Here is a 25635-nt window from a genome sequence, read left to right as displayed (position 1 = left end):
TTTAGACAAAAATTGATAAATCTCATAAAATCAATTGCCAGCAGCTGAATCGAATTTGCAAGGGATCGAATGGGAAAATTAGTGTATGGCCACCTTAAAGTGTACCTGAGACGAGTAAAAAAAAAATAAAACAAAACATTTAATTTATACTTACTTGGGGCTTCCTGCAGGCCCCTTCAGGCTGATCGGTCCCTTGCCGTTCTCCTCCGCCACTTGGATCCTTCGCTAGGGGTAACTTCGCAAGTCGGCACAGGCCGGGAGCGTTCTGTGCCTGCACTGTAGTACTGCATATAACTCTACCGATGGTGGGAGTGTGATGGGGGGTGCATGGCCGGAACATGCATGCACAGTACATCCCAACTTGCGAAGTTACCAGGCCGCCTAGTGGTATATCCAGGTGGAGGAGGATGGCGAGGGACCGATCAGCATAAAGGAAGCCCCAGGTATGTATAAAACTTTTTTTTTTTACTTGTCTCAGGTTTTCTTTAAGAGGGATTTCCTTCTGTGCAAATGTATGTAGTGTACAGAGTTTCTGTGAAATGTCCTCATTACAGCACAGGTGCGCTTGCACGCAGCATTAGTGTAGACACTGACAACCTTGTGCTGATAACACACTGATAAAATGACAAACTACTACTCAGACACGTAAGCAGGGTCTACCCTCCTGAACGAGTACATAATGTTACCCTGCCTGTCACAGTCATCAGCGCACCTGACAATTTAACCCCGCCAGCGTAAGTAGGCCAACACTCAAAAGGGTTAACGTTAAACTGGGATTCATTTCTGCTCCAATCTGCCTTTTACTTCGGTTTTCATGTAGCAACTGACATTAAGCAAGTATCCTTTTTTGCAATCTCGGCCCTACCGACAAACAGGCATATACTTTCCCCACAACGGTAAGCGACCACAAATCAGCACATGTGCTTCAGGCAAAAAAACAGCACGCTAGTTTCACATGAAACCTCAACCAGTTACAAACACTGGGATTGAAGGTACAGGTTATTACTTCAAGAAAAAAGCTCTTTCTGCAATGTCTGTGCATAAGAAATCCAGCCAAGATGTAATATCCATGGGGGATTGCTTCTTGCCAAGCGGTGCATGGTAAACGGGAGCCCTGCTCTTATATTACAGTGTATTACCGATTTAGAAATACAACCAGTAGGAGTATCAGCTAAAATTATATAGGTGGCATTTATAAACATATCCGCACACTTACAGGAGTGGCAGTACGGCTGAGTTATCACAACGTTTATGAGGCATTGTCACTTTGCAATCCTAATGGTGCCCATACATGGTACAATTTTTTTCATCCAATCTTACCATTTCTATGTAGTATAAGGGTAAATTAAGTGAATATACTGAAAGGATAATTTAGGCAGTTCCCTTGTATTACATAGAAATGGTAAGATTGGATGAAAAAAATTGTACCATGTATGGGCACCATTAGAATGCCTGTTTCATAACATGGTGATTGATCTAATCCCTAATTTATAGATCACCAAAAGGTGTTTCCCAATTTTCAAGAACACCTGAAGTGACAGGTATATGGAGGCTGCCATATATACTTCCTTTTAACCACTTAATGGCATGGGGACTTCTAAAAACGTCCTGCTAGAGCCTCTTAATGGCTCCAGGATATTTTTATAAGTCAGACAGTGCTGCTGCCGCTGTGCGCGTGCACGCTCCCGCGGGTTCACGTGCTTCCCCGTGCATGTGCAAATTGTGGACAAAAAAAAAACCACCCCCCAAAAAATACATCTTTATTTCCAAACGACATATTGTCACCATACTTTATACTAGGGACAGAATTAAAATCTTGTGATATTTGCTTGCATTTCCCTTTAAAATGCATAGAAAAAGTAATTACTGAAAACAAATATCAACCCCAAAAAGCCCAATTTGTGGAGAAAAAAAACCAAGATATACAGGATCTTCTCAAAAAATTAACATATTGTGATAAAGTTCATTATTTTCTGTTATGTACTGATAAACATTAGACTTTCATATATTTTAGATTCAAATACACACAACTGAAGTAGTTCAAGCCTTTTATTGTTTTAATATTGATGATTTTGGCATACAGCTCATGAAAACCCAAATTTCCTATCTCAAAAAATTAGCATATTTCATCCGACCAATAAAAGAAAAGTGTTTTCAAAACAAAAAAAAGTCAACCGTCAAATAATTATGTTCAGTTATGCACTCAATACTTGGTCAGGAATCCTTTTGCAGAAATGACTGCTTCAATGCGGCGTGGCATGGAGGCAATCAGCCTGTGGCACTGCTCAGGTGTTATGGAGGCCCAGGATGCTTCGATAGCGGCCTTAAGCTCATCCAGCCACAGGCTGATTGCCTCCATGCCACGCCGCATTGAAGCAGTCATTTCTGCAGAAGGATTCCCGACCAAGTATTGAGTGCATAACTAAACATAATTATTTGAAGGTTGACTTTTTTTTGTTTTTCTTTTATTGGTCGGATGAAATATGCTAATTTTTTGAGATAGGAAATTTGGGTTTTCATGAGCTGTATGCCAAAATCATCAATATTAAAACAATAAAAGGCTTGAACTACTTCAGTTGTGTGTATTTGAATCTAAAATATATGAAAGTCTAATGTTTATCAGTACATTACAGAAAATAATGAACTTTAGCACAATATGCTAATTTTTTGAGAAGATCCTGTAGATCTTTTCATTGTGATTAGTAGTGATTAAGCTATTGGCAAATGAAAGGGATGAGCACTGAAAGGTGAAAATCGCTCTTGTCTGTTAGGGTAAAAACCGCCTTGGGGTGAAGTGGTTAGACAATACCAGTTGCCTGGCTGCCCTGCTGATCCTCTGCCTGTAATACATTTAGCTATAGACCCTGAACAAGCATGCAGATCAGGTGTTTCTGACGAACGTTTGACTGGATTAGCTACATGCTTGTTTCATGTGTGTGATTTAGACTCTACTGCAGCCAAATAGATGAGCAGGACTGCCAGGAAACTGGTATTATTTAAAAGGAAACAAATATGGCAGCCTCCATATGCTTCTCACTTCAAGTGTGTTTCAAAGTAGAGAATGTTATTGGCTTTAACATAGTGGAGTGGAGAACAGCTCCACTTTTGGTGCAGATTGCCACTTTAAGGCTGGTTTCACAGTGGGACGTTAAAGTCCCATGTTACAGCAGCCAGTAACGCAGCCTAACTCACAGCACTGTAAAATCAATGTGATGTTCACAATGCACACGTTGCGTTACATTGTAACGCTACACGTTTAAACAAAGTGCTGCATGCTGTATGCTATACTGGGCTAAGCCACGTTAGACTATTTGCACATGCTCTGTAATGTTGGAGGAGGAGGTCTCCCCTCCTCCTCTGCAGCCAGCCACATGGCTAATTAATATTCACTGCACTGTGATGACTCGTGGTGGGACTGTAATGTTGTCCGGATCATGAACGAATCGTTCATTTGATCTGGATCTTTTTTGTGAGTCGAATCATCCGGATCATCACAATGAAAGATTCGGTTCACAGTGGATGTCTGTCTGGAAGAAACAGGAACATACACAATGTACAGTGCAGGGAAAGTCCTGTCCTGCTAGTCATTTCACCCAGTCTGCTTCCCTAGTAAAATGATTCAAATGATTCGGTTCAAAGATCCGGATTTTTTAATGATCCGATTCAAATGATCTGAATCCTTAAAAAGATCCGGACTTCCTATCACTAACCTGGAGCGGCTGCTTTGAGAGCCGCATAACGCAGCTCAATCTGACGTCCAACTTCAACACCACCATGAGTTGCGTTAGGGGCACGTTATGCGACCATAACGTCCCCTAAAACGCAACGTCTTGGTGGGAAAGTAGCCTAAAGAGTGGCAATGCACAACCACAATAGAAGTAAAGGATGTCAATTGCAACTCAAGACTATGCTCAACTGATCTAAGCACCACGGTAAGTAATCAAACATAAAATAAATTTCCACTGTTGCACTACGTTTTCACATCATGATTTTTCTGAAAATGAAAAAAAAAACAACCACCACCAAAAAAACTGCATGGTATTTACATGCGTTTTTGGCAAATTTTTGGCAAAGGCCCTATTTGCCTGGTATGATGATTTCCTTTTTCCTGTAAGAAAATGGACACGAAAATTCACATTTAATGCGATTTTCCCCATTACATATGAAAAATCGCCAGGTTGTCATACAAAATTTTGTGAAATGGAAACTAACATTGATAATCAATGGTTTTAATACAAATGCAAATAGGTGGAAACCTAGCCTAAAGGGATGTCTAATTTTTCAAACAGGTAAATAAAGAAGATCTTGTTTACAGATTGCCACTTATTTATAAACATGTTCCTAAGGCACACACTGCATTGCATTACTTATGGCTTTTTAGCAATAAAAATAAATAAATAAATCAAATGTAAAAACGAGGCACTATTGAGTTAGCCTATTACGCCATAAAGTGCATGTGCATTAGCAACATAACTAAGAAAGCAATATTTGCAAAGTGAAGTTCCTTATCCTCATCAGGGGTACTGGGTTCGGAAGGGTGGCCCTGGGCACCCAGGGTGCACAGCCTGACGACATGCACATATGGCCTCAGAAGAAGTTTAGCCTATGTGATACGGTTGTCGCACCGTGCATCCTTGGTGCCCATTGCCACACTTCCAAACCCAGTACAACCAACAACGATAAGTAACTTCACTTTGCAAATATTGCTTGCTTACTTATGCTGCTAATGCACATGCACTTTATGGCCAGATTTTTTTCTTATATTTCCTTAATTTGCTCTTGCATACTATTGCTTTATCTTGAGCACATTGAGTACAACTGGGGCTGTTACTAAGCATAGCCCATTGTCTGCCTAACACTGCTTTATAACCCAATTCCGATCTGTGTGCCTGCCAGTCCATTTCTTTGCAAATCGTGAATAGAGTCGCTAGCAATGGCACATTTTCCACACTTGTTGCTGGTGGGTGACAGTCTGTTGCATGTAAAGGAGCAACACTGTTTCATCTCTAGATACTTGCCACTATAAAGCAGTGTTCTGGCTCAGAACTTTTTCCCAGCCGGGTGGCAGGAAAAAGTAGCCGCGTGGGTAGAGATGAACGAATGCAGGGCCGGAGCTTCTCTGCACAACTCTGCTTACAGCAGAGGTGAGCCGATGACAGCCGGGCGCTCACCAAAACTGGCTGGGTGGAGCACCCGGCTAAAAGAGCCTGGGGAGAACGTTGAAGAGAAACCGTAAGGAGACTCCCTGCTAGCTATAACATGTAAGTACCTGAGTCTCTTCACAAGCCACCTAAAGAATGGCGTCATACCTACAAACTACCATGGTCACGAACGATTAATGTTGAAAACCGTGAATACACACAGAATCTCTCAGAATAAAGCAACTTTTTTTAAAGATTACTGTGGTCAAAGTCTGGACATCTGTTACATGTGTGTATGGAAAGCATCTGTGGTAAGTCATCAGTGTCTGCCACTATAAACATACTGCATGTAAAGCTTCTTAAAGCAGACATGAAAACAGAGAATATATATATATATATATATATATATATATATATATATGCAAAGCAAGCTGCCACTAAAAGGCCTAGTGATTAGCTGAGCATCATGGCAGGAGGCAGGACCGGTTGTCCGGTACAACCAGGTATTGGTAAGGCCCGGTTTGTGAAAGGGAACATTAACATAAGGAAATGGCACAGTCTTTCAGGTCTGTCATAACTAAGGTCACCTGATATTGTGGTTCACATGGGTGTTAAAGAGTATGTCATTCAAGCACCATCCATTCAAAATGAATGGAAACATTTTTAAAGGTCATTCGTGTAAACACCGTGCTAGATCCCCTCATCTCGGCTAAGTTCAGCACCACCTCAGGGGCTCAAGATGCGACAATTGAACAATAAGAACCAATGCCAAATGCTTTCTTGCAAGGTTGAAGAAAAGCATTAAGTATTGGCCAAAATGAGACGTCCCCGAACACTTGCGTGAACTGGCCCTTAGGCCCGGTTCACACTGGCGGTAAAAACACTGCCCGTTCGTGGATTGGAACGCATCCTAACGGATGCGATTGGAACTAATGTTAACCTATGGATCCGTTCACATCCGACCATTCAAACGGATCCGTTCCGCACGATCAGCTGAACGGACCACAACTTTGGTTCTAAAGCAATTTTCCTGGACCACTGGGCCCAGCGGAACGGAAAAAAGAAGCTGAAGCGCTGCAGTGGGGGCAATGAGAAAATGGAAAGTTTCTTCACACTAGTGAAGAAACGGACCTTTCTAAATAGAAAAATACACTTTGGGGGTGGCGGTCTGGGGGGGATGTGGGGGATGTGGGGAAACTGAACATAATGAAAACTGATCCGATCGACCAGTGTTATGATCAGTTTTCACGGATCCATTTGCCACTTCAACGCAAGTGTAAACCAGCCTTATTTTTAAGTTTGTGTCAGCTTGCCTACTTTAACTGGATCATCCATTTCCACAAGCATAGGGAAAAATCAATGAGCTCCGAGCTTCCACAGCAGCAGCAGATCAGAAAAAAAAACAGACATTGAATTAAAATGTTATTCAACGTTACATGAAGAATGTACGTTGGTATAGATTTTATATTGGTGGCACTACGCTGAATGTTATTTTCCTCTTTCCAGTAGGTGTATTTATTTCCTGGCAGGAAGCTATTTGCATCAGAAAGAAAAAGGAAGCTATAAAACTAATGCTTCTTTATAACAGAGAAACAAAGACAACGAATAAGTGCTGTAAAGTATAAAACACAAATCTGAATCTAAAAAAACTAATTTCACTCAAGTCCTGGAGAAGCACAGTATTTATGGGGATGTCATAAATAACAGTGGTGTCTACTGCACATCACACTTACCTCGTGTTTCAGTTCTGCAATTTGATCTTTTAATTCACGAATATACTGGCTGCAGTCAGAATTGTTGAGCTGTCCTTGTATTTTCCCTTCTTCTTTCTATATAAAGAAAACAATTAGACCCATCCAAACAGGAAAAAGATGGCCAAGTGCTCTATAAATCATATTCACCACTAAATAAACCAAATCAGTATTACTGTCTCAGGCCCAAATATAATAGAAGAGTCACAATTAGAACCACCCATACGGAGGAAGTAAGTTATGCTACTCACCCCAACCCCCGCCTCCCCAATGGCAAAAGATCCCTTGAGTTGAACCAAACCTCAGATTTAGCACAATGGTAGCACACTAGCACATTAAAAATGCCAATAATGTGGCTCATTTTTACATTTCAAAGTTTAGCAGAGGCTTTTTACCCTATTTCTGAGGCCTGCCCAAACACAAATAAAATTCAGGCAGACAAGGACTGATATAATTATTTTACCACACACATTAGCAGAGAGAGCGAACAAAAGCTTTCATCAGCAGGGGGGTTGGGGAGATAGGACACTGTTCTTCCAAGAGTTTAGAGAAGTCACAGGTGCTTTCTTCACACCTTCCCCTGAATAAATAATGGGCCCCTAGAAGGGGAGGGGGGGGAACATGGCAGCTCCTATAGCTATTACAAACCAGGAAAAAAAAGTGGCACTTGGTTCCCTTTAAGGGATGGTTCGTTTTTAAAAAAAATGTTCTCCCCGGTACTCCATTGCTTTTAAAATCACAATACCTGATCTATGAGATAGATCGGGGTTCAGTATATAAACGTGTATCATCAGAGGAACAGCATTGCGTTCAAGCAGAATACTGTATAAGGAGATCAGCATATTCTTTTTCTAACATATTTCCTTCAAAGCGCATAATGTGGGCTAACAGACAAAAGTGAGACGACCTGTCACAAAACCAGCTGTACGTGTTAAGAGAAGCTTACAGTCAGCACCATACACACATTGGCCTGACTAGGGGGCTAGACTGCGTGTGAAAAAAGATTTAATAAAGCTAATGTGCTATTTATAATTGCCCAAAATTTTTGTGGGAAGTGTCAGCCACATGTGTGTTTTCCAAGAACCTGCGTACAAGTGGGGCTTATCAGGGCCTGTCAGTTAACAGACTTCCTTCACAAAGGCAAACAGGTGCAGGAAAGGAAGGCAACAGCAATCTAGTAGGTAAGGGAGACCTTTCACTACAAAAGAATCCTATTAATGTGGCACACTCACCACAAGAGGCAAGAGAAAGAGCTCTGACAAGTTCAGCACATTTAAAGTATAGATATTTAAAGGATAAACACAAAATACTGGAGGCTACTAAGGATGAGCGAGAACGATTTTGCAAACGGCAAAATCAACCTGTAGGTGCGTGTGTTTGGGGGGGGGGGGGGGGGGGGGCGGAGGGGGGGAGGGAGCAGTCTGTGTATGTGGGAGTTAACACACCTAAGCCGCCACCCTTTTGATACGCTCCGTCTTCTTACGCTTTTGCCTTCTGAACCGGTTTAGAAGGCGGCAGTGTAAGAACATTGAATGTAACTTGGAGTCAAACTGATCCACCAGCTCCCACCTTCTTATGTATACATGATTGAAATTTGTTGAGGGTCTATTTATTGATCAGAAATAATACCCTTTTACCCTTTGCAAGAGTGTCTTCCAGGCAAAATATTTTGAATAGAACCCGAGGTGGGTTTGTCAAATCATATTAGGACACAGAGGCATGTTCTGTATACAATGACCTGCCTCTGTGTCCTTGCATTGCGCCTCCAGCCACCCCCCCCCCCCCGCCTCTGCTGTCCCCCATTAAAAAAAACAAAACGCCAGGCTAGCGACACGCAGATTGTCGCTAGCCTGCTATTTACCTTAGCCTGTCAGTCACCTCCGCTCCCCCCCCCCCACCTGTATAGCGTGGCACCCCGCCTGTGACCCTTCCCTCCCCGCCTCCGTAAGCTTCCTCCAATCAGTTTACGGAGGTGGGGAGGGAAGGGACACAGACGGGGAGCTGCACTACACAGGAGGTGGGGGACCGGCAGTGACTGAAAGGCTAAGGTAAATAGCAGGCTAGCGACAATGATGATTTGAAAAACCCACCTTGGGCGCTCTGTAAACCGTAGCTGGGAACTAGGGATTTTTAAGGTAAACCATTAGCCAGTGCCTCAACTGTAGGTACTTTTCCCCGTCAATGATATTGTGCCATTCCCATAGTTGGTCCCAGTTAATAAAGGCTCATGCAGACGTACCAACAATCTGTCCAATTATCTTCAAAACTTGTCTGTTGGAAGCTAAGTTGTGTATGGCCAAGTGTACGGCTGGCAAACAACCAGATGACCAACTGATAACAGGTTGTTAGCCAGATCCAACCAGTGTATAAAACAGAAAACCGAGAGCCCAATATAGTGTAGTATGTATTGGAAAGGAGGAGAATATATGAATCATAAGCATTTATACTTACAAACCCGGGTTACAGCTAAGGCAACCACTGTAGAGGTAGGTAAGTAGTTTAAGCCTGTCCCCACTAAGGGCTAAGATGTCGCTCTCTGTGTATAGGAGAAAAAGAGGGTGTAACACCCCTCCACCAGGGGTGGATATCTTAATTTGTAGAGATGTACAGAGGCGCCAAAACTATAAAATTCGCAAAAATTTTTTAAAACGTTCGGGAGGCGGTGGTGGACCAGCCAACCCAAAACAGACACGATGCTGTTAAGTAAACTGGCAACGCGTTTCGCAGGTATAACCCCGCTTCTTCAGGCAATAGACAACAGGAGTATCACACAGCCAGGGGTCCAATATAAGCTTGGCACCCCTGATTGGACCCCTGGCTGTGTGATACTCCTGTTGTCTATTGCCTGAAGAAGCGGGGTTATGCCTGCAAAACGCGTTGCCAGTTTCTAGGAGTATGTGAATAAATTGTTACTACCTCAATTAACAGTATCGAGTCGGTTTTGGGTAGGCTGGTCCACCACTGCCCTCCGAACGGTTGAAATGTTTTTAGCGAATTTCATCCTTTTGGCGCCTCTGCACATCTCTACAAATTAAGATCCAACCAGTGGATCAATCTGCCCAACTATCAGGCAGGTTGGAATGTGTGTACAAGACTTTTGAACAACTGTTTTTGAATGCGGACATGTTATGCAGTTTGTCATTTAGCCTGGAGTGCTTCATGGAATCCCACACTGACAAGGTTTGAAAATGACTCCTAGGTTGTGGGTCTGAGGAGTTGAGGAAGCTACGGTATTTTTCAGAAATATTGTTATTTTTACTAAGTATGCTGTCTAACCAGGAGAAGACAGTCTAACCAGTCTGCAAGTAATTAAGATAATTTGCTTTCTAGGGAATTGCAGACAATCAGTTATCTAAGTGTAGAGAAGTAAGCAGCATCACATAAAGCATTTCATCTTATAGTACAGGACAACATACAGAATGTCTCGAATCTAGGTCAAGAAAAAAAACATTCTCACGGTGGTATCATGCAGTGTTGGCAGAAATGACTCAACTGGCTACTGGTGAAGGGCAACCACACTGTTACAGCAGCCCAGACGCTTGCAATCACTCCTGGGAGATAATGTGGTGCATGTACTAATCACCCACTCCATTTGTTAAAGCAGACATGAACTCAGAACTTCCCCTCTGCTCTAAAAGATAAGCAACAGCATAATAACCTTTAAAGAAAAACATTTCTTTGTTATAGCTTACAGAACTGCAATGTGTCTAGTTGTCTACTTCCTGCTTTCATGGAAGAAGAGAAGGGGTAAGGGCCTATTTCCACTGCACACAGACTGGATGCAGAAAAACTGACTCCGCGATTTTTCTGATGCAGATTTTCCCATAGGCATTCATTGGGAGTCAGTTTTTCTGCATCCATTCTGCATCAATTCTGCATCCAATCTGCGTGTAGTAGAAATAAGCCCTTAAAGGAAACCTAAACTGAGAGGGATATGGATGTTTCCTTTTAAACAATACCAGTTGCTTGTCAGTCCTGCTGATCTATTTGCTGCAGTAGTATCTGTATCTCACACCTGAAACAAGCATGCAGCTAATCCAGTCCGACTCCAGTCAGAGCACCTGATCTGCATGCTTGTTCAGGTGCTGTGGCTAAAAGTATTACAGACACAGGATCAGCATGAGAGTCTGGCAACTGGTATTATTTTAAAAGGAAAAATCCATATCCTTTTCAGTGTAAGTTCCCTTTAACATCCTGTGTTTACATATTAGTTGTGTGTGTCAAGACTGACATTTCTGCACTGACACAGCTGAGAGACCAAATTACACTTGTGATTCCTTGTGGATGAGGGGGAATTGGGCTGTTTTCTCTAAAAACACATAGGGTGTATTTTTTTCCCTTGAGTCTTGTGCAAGAGTTCGGTCCACTTTAATAAGGAACATGTCAAGCTGTCAGGGAGTGGTGCCACATACACCCAAAAGCATACATGTAAAAACAGCGCTGGCAAATTGGGGCGCAAGGATGAAGTCGATAAATGGCTCACCCTGCTGCTGGCAAAAGTCCTGGTGGTGTTAATTACTATTCCCTGCACATGCCACCATGGACACCTGGGGAAGTCGTAATTGGGCTGTTAGCTGGCGGACAAATTACCCTGTTTTTAAGTAATTTGGGCTCCGTATTTCTTCGGCGCCCAAATTCGCTTCTGAGCGCTGCCATAGCCATAATTCACATTACGGCCTAGGACGGCGCATGGGGCGCCCAAATTTGCCGGCGACTATTTGTTCTGCTTTGACCCAAAAGACCCAGGTAGGCCAGTATAGAGGAACGTTTGAGGGTTGGATGTACATTATTGGGTTAGGCAGAGGGCTTGGAGAGAGAGAAAAAAAATCCTGGAATTGAGCTGAATATTTATGAAGAACTGGCCCAAATACAATCATCACAAATCCTGCTCTTAAGTCCCACCAACAGCTCATACAACACTATTGTATTTACAGTATAAAGTGCCAACATATCACTATGTGTGGTATGGTGATCCAACACATGCACCTATATACATAGGTGTGGTAATCAGACTTCAGCCAACTACCTGTGTGTGGATGTTCACCAATCAGGAATGGACAGTACATCGCCTTGGTTATATGCATAAAAACCATAAAAACAAGGCTTGTTGTGCAAATGGACTTTTAAATAGAAAAAATGCCCACTCACCAATGATATGTGCGCACACTGCTATTACTTGAGCTGTAAAAAGCAAGTGCCGGGGAGATGGCCGCGCTCCTAACAGGTTCCATTACTGTCCTGAGGACATCCAACCATGTCAGAGGAACCCTAAGTGTCACAGAGGACGGAAACAAGGGAGATCTCCCCACCAGGGAAATAAGAAACAATTGTCATTTAAACCCTTTGCCACTTTTCTAGCTAAATGTAATTTTGCCTTCTTAAACCAGAATGCAAAATTACATTTAGCTTTGTTTTTTTAATAGAGGGCTTTTTGGCCTCTTTTAGTCCTTAAAACATCCCTGGTGGTTCTGGGTCACCATGAGCTGTCTGGGCATTCCCTACTACTTTTCTAGCTAATGGTTATTGCGGGTGTCTATCGGTGACCGCAGTGGCTATTCACATATAAGCATGCATGCATGCAAGCATGCAGAATGAATGAGTATATGCACAGTGATGCTTGAACAGGCACATGTCTACTTCCTGCTGGAAATGCATTGGTTACCTCAATGGTAATTAAATCTCCCCAGTGCAACAGACCCTTGCTGATAATCTATCAGCTTGTGATGACCAGAGAATTGGACTTTCTTTCCTGCCTAGCCTGACATGGTTAATGACCAGTCTTTGTCTACAGCTTGACTGGCCAACCTAGTCTGCTGCTTACAACCTCTCCCAACTATGGACTCACCTACTCCTAGTTACCTCTGTAGTTCCTAGGGAACGTGTCCTGGTGGTACCTACCTAATTCACAAGGATTGAGGGGTCCACCGGTGAAGACCTGGGTTCCCAGATGACTCTGTGCCTTTGAAGAGGCCACGTCAGCCCCAGGTAGTGATCCTTGTAACACTAGTTTTGTCTAGGCACTCATACTGTCGGTGTCTGTTTTTTATCTGTACTGAAGACCCTTGATTAACAGTTGTCAAATAGGTCAGCTTTAAGAAACTTTGTCAGGGCCCTCCCTCTTGCAACACACACTTCTATTACAGCAAATCGCATAATGGCACTGCCCATGCAGCCTCCTATTAATGCCGCCTTTAGCTCAGCTGCTTCAAGTCATGTGACCAAGTTTTAATAGCGAAGACTAGTTACAGTAGCTACAAAAGCCTCACTTGATGCACAGTTTTGGGCTGTGACTAGTTGCTAGTGACCTCGCTGCCCAGCCATCAAATAGCTAAGTTATACACTGACTAACATCTCTGTCCTCATGCCAGCTGTTACATTCACAGACTAGTGCTTCTCCCACTGAAATATGGTAGTGAAGGCAAAGATTCTTTTCACAAGGGCTAGTTCACAGTGCTCAGTTGCACTGCATAATTTTGCATGTCAACTCACTGCCCATACAATTCTCTGGCCTGTTCACAGTAATGCATTGTAACAGATTGCATTAGTCTAATGGTGGCCACTAATGATCCAATCTTTTTCATCCAATTTTACGATTTCTATGTAATATAAGGGAACTGCCTAAAGTATCCATTCAATATATTCACTAATTTACCCTTATACTACATAGATTTGGTAAAATTGGATGAAAAAGATTGGATCATTAGTGGCCACCATAACTCAGTGCTTGGGGGATTTGAATTACATTCTTGTGCCAGTCTCCAATGCAGTTCACACTCATTGTAAGACATTGGTTATGCAACTGGCCGCTGTGAATCCAGACTTACACAGCGATTTTCTTTTGAAGTCCGTGCATGAAACCCCATTGCTTTACTTCATGGATTTCCCAACTAACGGACAGGTCTGTATCACTACATCAGTGTAAGCAATGCTAGAAACAGATACAGGCAAAACAGTGTTGAGCTTTAGAGCTGAAAGTTTGAGCAATGACAGAGGACCGCGTGACATTATGTAATTCTACAAACAGTCAGTGAGCACGATGTGGTAAAAATCTTGCATGCAGCCAAGCTAAAGAGCTATAGAGATTTCTTAAGAGGCTTCCTAGCTGTGCGCCTGTCTGTACTGGCAGCACATGAAAGCAGCCGGATCCCACTGCTCAGTGCTGCCGGCATTACAGGTGTTTGGGGGTCTGCAGCCACAATGCGAATACCAGCTTTAGAAGGCAGACTACGATTCCTAGAACAGCTGCACGCAAGACTATACAGCCCTAAAAGCGCGGCATCCTCACTGCGGTCATAGCGGGCCCTTTGTACATGTTAGGGGGGAAAAATACAACATGATGCCATGCACAAGAACATCACAGCTCTATTTCATAAGTAGTAGTATGGCATTAGCATGTTTTTTTGTACTTTTAGACTACTAGTTACCGCCTTATTCTCCTAGTCACTAACCTTTAGTTTCCTGGCCCTCACACTGATCTTGTGGCTTCAGAATCAATAGGCAATCCACAACAATCATGTAGTCCATGAGGTAGTCAGTAGAGCAGCTAATTTGTTTACTTGCTCTGAGTACAGCCACATACTCCTACTAGATGGAACTCTGCTAAGGCGGCCTGCTGGGACAATCTGAACCAAGAATGTAGTGTTTAAAGTGGATCCGAGATGAACTTTTACTCATTGCATAACTGTGTTCCTTTCCTATTGTTTATAGGATATTCCTCAAGCCAAATACTGTTTTGGTGTTTATACTCTAATTCCCTATACAAACCTTGCCCACAGCTTTTCAGAGAGCCTTGGCATTTTCAGACAGTAGCAAGGGCTCGTGGGAGCTCAGTCTGGGCAGGAGGAGGGGGAGGTATTACTAGTCAGATATTTCAGAGGCAGAGGGAGGAGGAGGGGGGGATTAGGTTTTTTTTCACAGGCTGAGTGCTGAAGATGCAGATAAGCTTGCCTGTGTGTAATGTTTACAAACATGGCTGCTGTCATTGTATCACAGGAAGAAATAATCAAGTTACTCGTTATAGTTAGTTTTTCATCTCTGATCCGCTTTAAACAGCTTCCTGCCCCCCCCCCCCCCCCCCCCCTCGAAGTGATACAAGCAACAATACAAATCTGATCTTTTTTAACCCGCACTCACTGAGCCATGAAATGACTACGATTAAGGACCTGGAGTCCGAAACATGTCAGTCAAGTGCTATCACCTGTAACTGGATACGTCCTGAATAAAGTTATTGGATGTGGAGACATTGGTGCGGACCTTCCTTTTCTACGTCTGTTTACTGGGCTTGGCTGCTCGTGTTCCTGCACTGTCCCACCCAGTACAGTGAAGCGGTACCTTCTGCCTTTTTCTTTACAAATCTGATGGCTTGTAATTTAATCCCTTTGCCACTTTTCTAGCTAACTAAATGTAATTTTGCCTTCTTAGAGAAGTAGGCAAAATTATCGTACATATAGTTTTGCTTTTTATTAGAGGGCTTTTTGGTTTACTTTAGCCGTTTATACATTCCTGGTGGTTCTGGGCCACCTTGCAGTTCAGCTTACTCACTGAATGGGCAGCGTTCCCATCTGACTTGCATTAAGGGAACCGCCATATCCCGCACTAGTGGAAACGAGGCCTAAAGCAGCTTTCACATCTATCCCTGCAATTTCTGACTGCATTTTTTGTATTTACGATTCTGGATTTTGCGATTTTTAAGTTCAAAATCTTGTTTTGTTTTTGTTTTTTTAATGCAATTTTTTTCATTCATACCACTGCAATTAATTTACATGAAAATACACCTAATTCATTTCGAATTCACATGCGTTTTTCACATTGCTAATGTGAAAATCTGCCGTTCATCATATAGGCACGTAGGCAGAAAATCTGCAACGGAAAAATCCCACAAGGCAATGCCAGACTTGCATCAGATGTGTGACTAACAATTTGCAAAACCGCAAATCTCTCATGAATTTCGTTATACGTGAAAGGGGCCTTAAGGTGAAATTTCTCCATGTTTTGTTTTTTTTAATTCAAATCGATTTTTTTATTGATTATATAGTTTATAAACAGAAGCAATACACCATACATTATAAATTTCTAAAAATCGTTCAGAATTTTCCAGCACATCTGATAATTATCAAAACATAGAAATTTGATTGATTTACCTTAAAAAAATAAATAAATGAAAAATACAATTGTTTTTAGTGAAAACAAAACAAAACAGTAAAATCAATTTTTTGTTTGAAACCTGTGCAGCCTCTTTTAGGCTCAGGACACCCTGTACCAGATGCTCAACCGTGCGTTTAAAGCATAGACGTTCAGGATATGGTATGGTCCATCTCATGTCCACATGCCTCATTCACATTACCGGCTGTTGTACGTCCGGTCCACTCGTATCGCAACCCCTCCAGTTCACCTACCCCCAGTTCCACCGCCGCTGCCAGCACTGCTGCTCATTCCCACTGCAGGGGAGAAGTGCCAGTATACATATGTATACAGATCAGAGCCCCGGCAAGCATATGGGTCTCCTCATTGGATTGTAACAAAACAAATTGGAATACTCTTCTTCTGCATGATATTTGCGGATACATATCGTTGGCCGGGACTTTGCATTGTGGTAAGTGGATCAGAATGAATGTATCTATCAAAGTAATGAAATGTAAATGATTCCCATCCTTAACATACAGAATACCCAAGCAGCTCGGGGTGACCTAAAACCACTATCTGCTTGGGTATTCTGTTCCAGTCCAAGTTCCTATCCCATAGAGCCATATCAATCCCTGCCATGCGCTGAGGAGGACCAACAGTCCGAAACAGGCTGTCTGCATGTTGGGTTTGTGTGGCTCTGTAAAATTTATAAGCTACAGGTTTGCTATACACTAGCAGTTCTGGATGTAAGCTTGGATTCAGGGGCATAAAGGGATAATTTGCATATTCAGCAGTGGCGCATTGTGGGTTACACACAAACCTGAATTGTTCGCTTGTCCGTTCCTCCTTTTCTCTCTAGTGTGGATTGAACCATAAACAGATCATGTGACTAGAGACAAAAACAGCACTTCCCTGCCAGGACCTCACTGCCAAGGCATGGCCAAGCCTCTGAAAGGCAAACCTCTCCTACCCCTCCCTGAAATATTAGTATATAATAGAATGACCTGTAGGGCATGTTTGTATGTTCCCTGTACAGATATTTGCACTATATGTTCTATTAAATAAAAGCAGTTAACCTGGGGTCTAGAATTTTAATAGAAGTTCACACGAACTGCTGCAGTCACCAGTTCGCCACATTCTACCAGCAAGTGCCGACCACACAGAGTCACCTCTCACTAATACTCGTCTGAACTTTGCTCTGTGGTCTGATGTGATAGAGGCCATTTTTTTCACTTCACTGCAGTAAGAAGGGTACAAAAAGTGCGGTGAGGCGTCCTTTCAGTGACACTGTGGTGACTCATTTAAGAGTTAAGTTCTAACAATGCTCTGGGGTTGATTAAAAAAAAGAAAAGCTAAACCGTGTTTCCTGTAAACCAGAAGATGGAAAATAAAGCTTGAGGTCTGCCTCTTCTAAAGATCACAGTGCAATGAAGAGAAACAACTAATTAAGGGCACTGATTTAGGTGAAAGAGAATTGATATTTTAATTTTGTAGCAATTAAAAATATTAAACTACGAAGGAGAGAGAAAAAAAAAACCCAAAGAAAATTACTAAAAATTAAATACTACATGCTAAGAGACAAAAAAAAAAAAAAAAACACCCTACATTTTGCTACACAGGTCCGACCTATAAGGGCCAGAAAATGGGAATAAATAAAAACATTTTTTTTCCCCCAAAGACTGTAGTTTTTGAGAAAATGGATCTAAACGTAGTAAGAAAAAGTGGTATTCAAAGAGACACTGAAGCGAAAAAAAAAATTATGATATTATGATTTGTATGTGTAGAACAGCTAAGAAATATAACATTAAGATCAGATACATCAGTCTAATTGTTTCCAGTACAGGAAGAGTTAAGAAACTCCAGTTGTTATCTCTATGCAAAAAAGCCATTAAGCTCTACAACTTTCAAAGTGGTGGAGAGGGCTGTTATCTGACTTATTATCTCAACTGTTTTCTTTTTCTCTGCCAGAGGAGAGGTCATTAGTTCACAGACTGCTCTGAAAGAATCATTTTGAATGCTGAGTGTTGTGTAATCTGCACATATTAGAGAATGATGCAATGTTAGAAAAACACTATATACCTGAAAATAAAAATATGAGAATATTTTCTTTGCTGCTAATCTTCTAGTAATTATTCATAGTACACAACCAATTCACTATATCATTTTTTTTTTCGCGTCAGTGTCTCTTTAAACTTGGTAAAATGACATTATGCTGTGGTACACTATCTTCCTTGAAATAGAACTTGCATGATTTTTCTGCACCCGCCTTGCCCTCACAGCTGTAAGAGAGTGCCAACAGGCGTTTTCTACTGCTGTGCTAACAAAGATGAGCAAATTCTTCATGAGGGGGGAGAAATATATGGTATTTAATTCCAAGTTCAATAATAGTGTGTGTAAGTCTCTTTTAAAGGAAGTGTTTAAAGCACACCTCAATTGAGAATATGTGACATGAGGAGAAAACCATAGAAAACATATAGTAACTACCCTACTAAGTATTATATATCCCTTTTTGATTTCCTGTATAGCAAGTGTTAAACTAAAAGTTGTCATGTATGAAAATAAGCCTGTCAAAAAAGTTGGTCAAATTCAGTCCTGTTCCTGAAAAGTAAATAGAAGCTAAAAGAGGTATCAAAGTGAAAAAAGGTTTTCTGGTAAGGTTTTTGTGCTGGAAAGTTCAAAGGGCCATTACTTCTGTTTGCAATTCATCTCTGCAAGGGAGATTTGTTAGAGCTGCCGTTTAGAAATCACGGTTAAAATGAAAAAAAAAATATGAGACTTCGCTCTATTTTATATTTACCTTTTAGTGAAACATGTACAGGTAGTCCTCTGTTAACGAACGAGATAGGGACTGTAGGTTTGTTCTTCACCTGAATCTGTTCTTAAGTCAGAATACTGTGCTATTTCTGTCCCCTGTACCTCCTCTGTGCCTTCAGTGTCCCCCTCTGTGTCACCTCTGCCCTCTGTGCCTGCTTATACAAGTTTAAAAGCCATTTTTTCTTTGACTTTTTTTAAAAATAAATTTTCTCAAAAACTACAAGTCCAATTTGAAAAATGTTTTTGAGCGTGTTCCCATGGAAACACTGAATCCATGCCGTTCGTATTGGCAGGTCGTTCGTTAGTTGGAGACTACCTGTACAATTAATCGTCATTTTTATTTTTGCTTTAAAGACAGGAGATTCAGTCTAATCTAACTTGGAAAAAAATAGCTCACAGACCATCATATTTGACTTTATTTTAGAGAAAAGTCTGTATAGCTGGAGGAGAGACATACAGACTGACATATGCAAACCAGGGTCCCACTTTCAAAGCAGGCAGACAACAGTTTTCTTGTGTTTTTCTAATAATCCCATAAACCAGTTCTAGGGACAAAAAAACCTTAAAAAGCAGATGATTTACTAAAACTGCTGCAAAGAAAACTGGAGAAAAACCAAAGCAACCCCCAAGGCATCCTTGTTTTATTTAATAGCTGAAACCTGCCTGGTTGCTCATGGAAACAGCTCCAGTTTTCTTAGCATTAGGCTTTGTATTTCAGCCCTGTGTGGTACACAAACTGCACACAATCGCGTGATAGAAAAAAATCTAAGCTGGTAAGGGTAGACTTAGGAAACTTCCTCCACTTCTCTTCTGCTACCCAATGACATTTAAACTGTTATCTTGTGAGTTCTTTTAAAACTTGGGGTTTGTTCTTCCTCAAAAGTGATTTCTGCAGTAAATGGAGGCGTGGTACTTCCAGTGACAGATAGGGGAAAGCAAGCTAGCACAATGAGTCACAGAAACATAACACCCATATAACTGGCCCTCTGCCATGCACTACTATGAGATTTGGTAAATAACATCAATCAGATCACACTGTGGTGGAAGATTACGTGCACTGGTTGCTCTTGTGGCTTTACAGCTTTGAGGGAAAAAAATCCTATTATAGAAAGTTTATTGCTGCTACAATTTAATACTGCTTTTGAGGCTACAAGATTATTAGGCCTCTGTTGAGCAATCAATAAAGCTCTAGCATCCAAAGTATGGATATGGAATGTGTTGGGGGCGCACCGTTTATTGTATGAAGGCAGCTGTAAAGCGAGTGGGATAAGCACAGAAGGGGAGAGGAGAAACTCTACTAGGCTGAAGGAGGATGTGATGTCTTTGATGTTACTCCACCACAGCACAAATACAATTAGCAAAATGCTGTGGTTTTGTCACATCTCAACCTCACAGCACAATTGAATATGTATGACAGGTCATGAAGCATTTATAGTTAATGCACTAGTTCACCCTTCCAGGCTTCTTTATAGTTAAGTAAAGTCAGTAAAATGTATTAGCTGTAAGTTCACAAGACCAGACTGGACACAACATTTATACTGCGCTTTTCTCCTGGAGGACTCAAAGCACTTCAGGGCTGCAGACAGGGCGCTTCACAGGCGACCTGGATCTTTAAGGAGCCTTGTCTACTAACTATGTTTTACATATTGGCTTGAGCCGAGGTTCAAACTCAAATCCTACAAAGGCAATAGGCCTTAACCAGTACGTTATCCAGCTTTGTGCAATCCACATTGTTCTGGATGTGTGCATTTGTCAAGCAGTGGCAGGTAAAGCAAATACAGTTCTGGGATGTATGAAACTGGAAATAAAACAAGATGCTTGTATACTACTCCGTCTGTAAAAACAACATGTAAGGCCACATCTGCAGTATGGTATACAGGTTTGGACAACACAATATAGGAAGAATATTGACATACAACAACCGGTACCAAGATAACCTATTTAATACATGTGTTACAGGCAAAGTACGAAATCAGGCATTCTATAGAATGCCTGAAGCGATTAGGCAAAGTACGAAATGTCTGTTTCGTTACGTACTTTGCATAGGCATTCTATAGAATGCCTGAAGTCGTTCAGGCAAAGTGTAGAATACCCGGTTCTCTATAGAATGCCTGTTTTTCCCCTCACACTTTGACTATAACAGCTGCATACCTATGCTGTCAGTGAGGCTAGTGATGATGATGATGGGTGCATGCATGCTGATATTTCACTGTTTGTGGAAAGTGCTGCTGTGAAGAAGGAGCCTTCAGGTGCTGCCACCAAGGGGGAGCCCATGAGCAGGCGGTTGGTAGTACATTCACTGTATAGAGGTTACAGGCAAAGTACAAAATTCAGGCATTCTATGAATGCCTAGGCAACGTACGTAACAAAAAACAGACATTTCGTACTTTGCCTAAAATGGTCAGGCATTCTATAGAATGCCTGAATTTCGTACTTTGCCTGTAACACATATACGGTAAATACATCAGAGAGCAATACAAAAGCTTGGCTGAAGAGCTTTTTCCCTGTGCTTGTACAAACAGACATATTCTGCATATAAAGGAAAAAGGGTTTTGCCGTCTATTTATGAAGGGGTTCTTTACAGTTAAGGGTCCCATACACTGGGCCAATTAGCGGCTGATCGATGGAAATCAATCGAATGCAAATCGATTGACCAAGCACGATTTCTTCAGACAAGTATAGATTGTTTTGTGATTACGCATAGCATAGTTTAACAAAAAATTGTTAAATGATGTTTAACAATGGCAGATTACCCACAATAATTGTTCATTTTTTAGGAGCATCATGTCAGATCCACGTTGCAGTTTGCCACAAACCATGTGGGGGACACAGCAAACATGTGGAAGAAGGTGCTCTGGTCAGATGAGACCAAAATGGAACTTTTTGGCCAAAATGCAAAACGCTATGTGTGGCAGAAAACTAACACTGCACATCACTCTGAACACACCATGCCCACTGTCAAATATGGTGGTGGCAGCATCATGCTCTGGGGGTGCTTCTCTTCAGCAGGGACAGGGAAGCTGATCAGAGTTGATGGGAAGATGGATGGAGCCAAATACAGGGCAATCTTGGAAGAAAACTTCTTGGAGTTTGCAAAAGACTTGAGAGTGGGGCGGAGGTTTATCTTCCAGCAGGACAACGACCCTAAACATAAAGCCAGGGCAACAATGGAATGGTTTAAAACCAAACATATCCATGTGTTAGAATGGCCTAATCAAAGTCCAGATCTAAATCCAATCGAGAATCTGTGGCAAGATCTGAAAACTGCTGTTCACAAACGCTGTCCATCGAATCTGACTGAGCTGGAGCCGTTTTGCAAAGAAGAATGGGCAAAGATTTCAGTCTCTAGATGAGCAAAGCTGGTAGAGACATACCCTAAAAGACTGGCAGCTGTAATTGCAGCAAAAGGTGGTTCTACAAAGTATTGACTCAGGGGGCTGAATAATTATGCACACCCCACTTTGCAGTTTTTTATTTTTTTTTTTAAGGCTGCTTTCACAGCAAGACGTTACAGGCGCACGTTAGTGCAGCCTGTAACGCAGCCCAATGCACAGTAATGTAAAATCAATGGGCTGTTCACAGTGCCCACGTTGCGTTACAGGTTAACGCTGCACGTTCTGGGAAAGTGCAGCATGCAGTACGTTAGCTGCGTTAAACTGTGTGCACATGCTCAGTAATTTTTTTTAATATATGCTGCCGGAGAGGAGGTGGGGAGAGTCCGCTAATGTAGCCAGGCACATGGCTACTTAATATTCACTGCACTTGCAGTGTTGTCTTCCTGGAGCGGCCGCTGATTGGCTGGCGGGACCATCACGTGGTCCCGCCAGCCAATCCAGCCAATCAGCTCCACGGAGACCATGTGATCGGAAAGATCACGTGGTCTCCGCAGTCTGTACTGCGCAGTGCGCACAAAGCTGCATAACGCAGCTCACTCTGGCGTCCTCCTCCAACACCACCAGGCGTTGCGTTAGGGGCACGTTATGCGACCATAACGTCCCCTAAAACGCAACGTCTTGGTGGGAAAGAGGCTTTAATGTTTGGAATCACGTATGATTTTCGTTGTACTTCTCACGTGTACACCACTTTGTGTTGGTCTTTCACGTGGAATTGCAATAATATTGATTCAAGTTTGTGGCAGTAATATGACAAAATGTGGAAAACTTCAAGGGGGCCGAATACTTTTGCAAGCCACTGTATATCTACAGTCGATTACAAAAGTATTCGGCCCCCTTGAAGTTTTCAAAATTTTGACATATTACTGCCACAAACATGAATCAATCTTATTGGAATTCCATGTGAAAGACAAATACAAAGTTGTGTACACGTGATAAGTGGAACGAAAATCATACAAGACTCCAAACATTAAAAAAAAACTGCGAAGTGGGGTGTGCGTTATTATTCAGCCCCGAATCAATACTTTGCAGAACCACCTTTCCCTGTAATTACAGCTGCCAGTCTTTTAGGGCAGTGGTCCCCAACCGTTTTTGACCCAAGGGCCACTTCAGCATCAGGCAATTTTTCCAAGGACCGGCGGATGCGGGGGATGGGGGTGTTATTGCGCGGGGGGGGGGGGGGGGAGGGCTTGTTTTACAGGCAGGGTCATTACATAAAGAAGTCCTGGCAACACCAGCCCTACCTAACCACTATCTTCATCACCCTCAGCACTTCTCAGATGCTTCTGCACTGCACTGGGGCTGCTGCATAAGCTACCAGCACAAGGTACAATTGGTGTGTCAGGTGGTGTGAAGGGGGGTGCTGCCTGGGCTTCCTTATCTCCTGGCACAGTCCTTTCCTACACTCATCTGCCTCCCCTTACTTTTACCCTTCCCTCCACCCCACAGCCCCTTTACCCTCCTCCCCACACTCACTTCACCCATTCCTCCTCTCTACACCCACTTCACACTTCCCTCCTCCCCACACCCACTTCACACTTCCCTCCTCCCCACACTCACTTCACACTTCCCTCCTCCCCACACTCACTTCACACTTCCCTCCTCCCCACACTCACTTCACACTTCCCTCCTCCCCACACTCACTTCACACTTCCCTCCTCCCCACACTCACTTCACACTTCACTCCTCCCCACACTTACTTCACACTTCCCTCCTCCCCACACTCACTTCACACTTCCCTCCTCCCCACACTCACTTCACACTTCCCTCCTCCCCACACTCACTTCACACTTCCCTCCTCCCCACACTCACTTCACACTTCCATTCTTCTTGCCACACTAGCTTCCAGCACCAGCTGCTCACCCCTGTGCAGCCTAAACTCTGTGGCTGGCAAGAGACCGGAGCGTCCCATCCTCACTGCTGCCACCTGTTGTCCATACAGACAGAAAGCATGCTGCATTACAAATAACAGACACTAGGTGGCAGCAGTAACAGTGGCTGCAGACGGCTCTTCTCTATAGCTTCCGGCAAACTTCAGTGACACACCTCTCTGCACTGTAATGAGTCATAAACGGCATGGCCCAGCTCAGAGCAGCCTGCAGCCCACTAGTGGGCCGCGGCCCAGGGGTTGGGGACCCCTGTTTTAGGGTATGTCTCTACCAGTTTTGCACGTCTAGAGACTGAAATCTTTGCCCATTCTTTGCAAAACAGCTCCAGCTCAGTCAGATTAGATGGACAGTGTTTGTTAACAGCAGTTTTCAGATCTTGCCACAGATTCTCGATTGGATTTAGATCTGGACTTTGACTGGGCCATTCTAACACATGGATATGTTTTATTTTGAACCCTTCCATTGCTGCCCTGGCTTTATGTGTAGGGTGGTTGTCTTGCTGGAAGGTGAACCTCCGCCCCAGTCTCAAGTCTTTTGCAGACTGCAAGAGGTTTTCTTCCAAGATAGCCCTGTATTTGGCTCCATCCAACTTCCCATCAACTCTGACCAGCTTCCCTGCTGAAGAGAAGCACCCCCGGAGCATGATGCTGCCACCACTATATTTGACAGTGGGGATGGTGTGTTCAGAATGATGTGCAGTGTTAGTTTTCCACAACACATAACATTTTGCATTTTGGCCAAAAAGTTCAATTTTGGTCTCATCTGACCAGAGCACCTTTTTCCACGTTTGCTGTGTCCCCCACATGGCTTGTGGCAAACTGCAAACGGGACTTCTTATGCTTTTCTGTTAACAATGGCTTTCTTCTTGCCACTCTTCCACAAATGCCAAGTTTGTGCAGTGCACGACTAAGTTGTCCTATGGACAGATTCCCCCACTGGAGCTGTAGATCTCTGCAGTTCGTCCAGAGTCACCATGGGCCTCTTGACTGCATTTCTGATCAGCGCTCTCCTTGTTCGGCCTGTGAGTTTAGGTGGATGGCCTTGTCTTGGTAGGTTTACAGTTGTGCCATACTTCTTCCATTTCTGAATGATCGCTTGAACAGTGCTCCGTGGGATGTTCAAGGCTTTGGAAATCTTTTTGTAGCTTTAGTCTGCTCAAAATTTCTCAATAACTTTATCCCTGACCTGTCTGGTGTGTTCTTTGGACTTCATGATGTTGTTGCTCCCAATATTCTCTTAGGCTGCTTTCACAGTGGGACGTTACAGGCGCAGGTTAGAGCAGCCTGTAACGCAGCCCAACTCACAGTAATGAAAAATCAATGGGCTGTTCACAGTGCCCACGTTGCGTTACAGTGTAACGCTGGACGTTCAAAGAAAGTGCAGCATGCTGTGCGTTATAGGTGGTTTTAGCTGCGTTAGACTGTTTGCACATGCTCAGTAAGGGGAGAGTCAGCTATTGTTCCTAGCCACATGGGTAATTAATATTCACTGCACTGTAGTGTTGTCCAGATCAAGAACGATCCGG

The 25635-nt window shown here is 42.8% G+C and overlaps 1 protein-coding gene across 7 annotated transcripts in view; it reads right to left on the bottom strand.

Moving 5' to 3' along the window:
- Positions 1 to 25635, bottom strand: part of EVI5 (ecotropic viral integration site 5) — a 279915-nt gene that overhangs the window by 31651 nt on the left and 222629 nt on the right. For all 7 annotated transcript variants that reach the window (XM_068239795.1, XM_068239797.1, XM_068239798.1 and 4 more), the window contains one exon: positions 6875 to 6970. In XM_068239795.1, coding sequence (XP_068095896.1) covers positions 6875 to 6970 — 96 coding nt within the window. The remainder of the gene's footprint in view (positions 1 to 6874; positions 6971 to 25635) is intronic.

The sequence above is a fragment of the Hyperolius riggenbachi genome, chromosome 6 (assembly GCF_040937935.1).
Source record: "Hyperolius riggenbachi isolate aHypRig1 chromosome 6, aHypRig1.pri, whole genome shotgun sequence".
In the NCBI taxonomy this organism is placed as follows: domain Eukaryota; kingdom Metazoa; phylum Chordata; class Amphibia; order Anura; family Hyperoliidae; genus Hyperolius; species Hyperolius riggenbachi.
Note: the sequence above shows the minus strand (reverse complement) of the source record. Positions and strands in the feature narration are given on the sequence as shown.